General features: G+C 43.3%; 1 protein-coding gene across 1 annotated transcript in view; it reads right to left on the reverse strand.

The window, feature by feature from the left end:
* LOC141512244 (uncharacterized) overlaps positions 1 to 875 on the reverse strand; it is a 27,023-nt gene extending 26,148 nt beyond the window's left edge. Inside the window, exon 1 of the mRNA XM_074221060.1 lies at positions 18 to 875. Coding sequence (XP_074077161.1) covers positions 18 to 875 — 858 coding nt within the window. The remainder of the gene's footprint in view (positions 1 to 17) is intronic.
* Positions 876 to 2,833: the final 1,958 nt, after the last annotated feature.

Genomic DNA, 2,833 nt, shown 5'->3' on the forward strand with positions numbered 1-2,833 from the left:
AAGGTGTCTATGGAGACATGAATAAGGGTTTTCCCATAGTGAGTAACATCCATCTGCCATAAAGCATTAGGACGGTCTCCTCGGGGATTAATAGCACAGTCAATGTGTGGGGGACGAAATGGAGCACAGCCAAGGCATCGTTTCACTATATCCCTGGCTTGATCTTTAGTGATGCCATACAGATGACGAAGAGAACGAGCTGAAAGATGGTACTTATCATGTGCCTGATGGGCTTCTGAAAGTAAAGGGCATAGCAATGCTCGATCTACCGTATCATTACCACTGTAGATGGGCCCAATAGTAGAGACATGGGAACGGACGTGCAGCACAAACACAGGACAATGACGAGAGAGGAGAAGATTTTGAAGGTCTGCTAACAAAGAAGCAATAGTACTAACACAAGGATTGATAAAAGCTGTAGGGAGTTCTCGAAGTGCTGTAGCACAATATAGACTGTCAGTGATAAGATTAACAGGCACGTCGGCAAGATAAGCAAGAGCACGTGTAACAGCAAGGAGTTCATTTTTCTGGGCTGAGGTGTACTCAGTGGTAAAAACCCGCAATATTTGCTTTTGTGGGACGTAAAAGGCTGCCCGTTTATTTTTGGTGGCGTCTGTGAACACATTTGGTCCATCAACAGGGGTAGGAGAAATAATTCGTGGTGGGGGTTGTAATGGAAGACTGTCCCATCCACGCAGCGTTGGGGGTAATGGAAGATTGATGACCTCACATGAAGTGAGTAGGGCAGCCCATTCAGGGATAGAGTCAGTAAAATAACGAAGAGCACCTTCAGAAGCACAAATATTTAAAACAGGATATTTTCCAAACATACAAAGACAACGATCAGACATAGCTAGGAATAAATTGGCCAGCATCGTAAATTTACAAGGGATGCTTCTGTTACTTCTCTGGAAATATTGCCATTCTATGACACCTTGCTTTTGATAGAGACAACCAATATGTGACCTTTGATTTAAAATGGTAGCAAATATAGGTTGCTCAGGATCAAATTGAACTATAGACTCATGACACCTGGACAAAATCTGTGTCATGGCCTCTTTGGCTTGTGGGGTCCAATACCGGGGTGAGGTCAATGTGGAATCTCCTTTCAGGATATCATAAAGAGGATACATCAAATCATCAGGAATAGGAACTGTAGGACGTATCCATTGTATGGAACCAATAAGTTTCTGGAAATCATTAAGGGTACTACATTTCTCTAAATTCACCTTTGGGGGTATTCTAGATGCCCTCCCTTCACTAAGGGTGTGACCAAGGTATTGATAAGGGCTAGTATCTTGTATCTTGCCACTTGAAGCCCATATTTACTCAAGGAAAGGAGCATTTCTTTTGTTAATCCTTCTAGCTCCGTGGCTTGCTTAGTAGCCATGAGAATATCATCCATATAATGGATTATGATGGCCTTGGGGTACTTACTGCGCAGCGGGTGAACAATAGCTGCAACATATGCTTGGCACATAGTTGGACTATTGGCCATTCCCTGAGGAAATACAGTAAACTGATACCTGATTGACAGGCTTTGAAAATTTTTTGATGGTACTGAAAATGCAAATTTATCCCTATCCTCAGGGTGAAGGGGAATGCTATAAAAACAATCCTTAATATCTATTATCTTTATAACAAATTCTCTAGGTATAAAGGCAGGAGAAGGAAGACCCGTCTGTAGCGGGCCCATAGAGACCATTCTTTTATTCACCACCCGTAAATCAGTAAGCATTCTCCAGGTGCCAGCTTTCTTTTTTATTACAAATACTGGAGAATTATAAGGGCTGGTGGTAGGCTCAATTCTGTGTTGTAACAATAATTCCTTAACTATATCTTTTAATGCGGTGAGCTTCTCCGTAGAAAGGGGCCACTGTTCCACCCACACAGGGTTATCACTCCTCCAAGTAATCTTTGGGCAGCTCACCATAACAGGAGCCCCTAGGAGTTTGTTGCCAAATGTTCAGGGGTGGTAAGATACAATTGTAACTGATGTAACAAATCTCTACCCCACAGGGCAGAGCCTAGTCCCGTAATCTTTAAGGGACGAATAAAACCACTTTGTCCTTCATAACTCCATCTCAAATGACGCTCTGCTTTTCTAGCCCCTTGGTGGCCTCCCACCCCCAAAATGGATGTTACTCACTATGGGAAAACCCTTATTCATGTCTCCATAGACACCTTTTCTAATTTTGTCATGGCATCAATTCAACCTGGTGAGGCAGCCCGCCATGTTATAGCACATCTTTTCAACCTGTTTTTCCACTTGTGGAGTTCCTACAGCCATAAAAACAGATAATGGCCCTGCATATTCTTCCAAGGCGTTTGCAAACTTTTGTCAAGAATTTTCCATTTTACACAAAACTGGAATTCCATATAATCCCACTGGTCAGGCCATAGTTGAACGTGCTAACCGCACCCTTAAAACCCTCCTCATTAAACAAAAAGGGGGAGTCAGTGGTCGTGGCCGCCTTATATATACACAATTAGCACAGGCCGTATACACCATGAATTTTCTTCAATTGAGAGATGATGGTACCTCCCCAGCTTTGCGTTTTTTCGCAGGAACTTCACGAACACTCCACACACACGCAACTAGCCATCCCTCTCCCTGCCCAATAGGCAACCGAGTACTGTGGAAAAGCCCAGATGGCCAATGGCATGGCCCAGGCTCGGTAATTATAAATGGACAAGGGTATCTTTGTATTCAACCAGATCCAAATCCGGATGGCAAAGAAAAGGAGAAACCAGTTTGGGCTCCAACCAAGTGGGTCAGAGACCTCGGAGCAAAAGCGTGAGGTGATTGATCTTGCTTTCAATATCATAAATT

This window comes from Macrotis lagotis, chromosome 2 (genome assembly GCF_037893015.1).
Source record: "Macrotis lagotis isolate mMagLag1 chromosome 2, bilby.v1.9.chrom.fasta, whole genome shotgun sequence".
Taxonomy (NCBI): domain Eukaryota; kingdom Metazoa; phylum Chordata; class Mammalia; order Peramelemorphia; family Peramelidae; genus Macrotis; species Macrotis lagotis.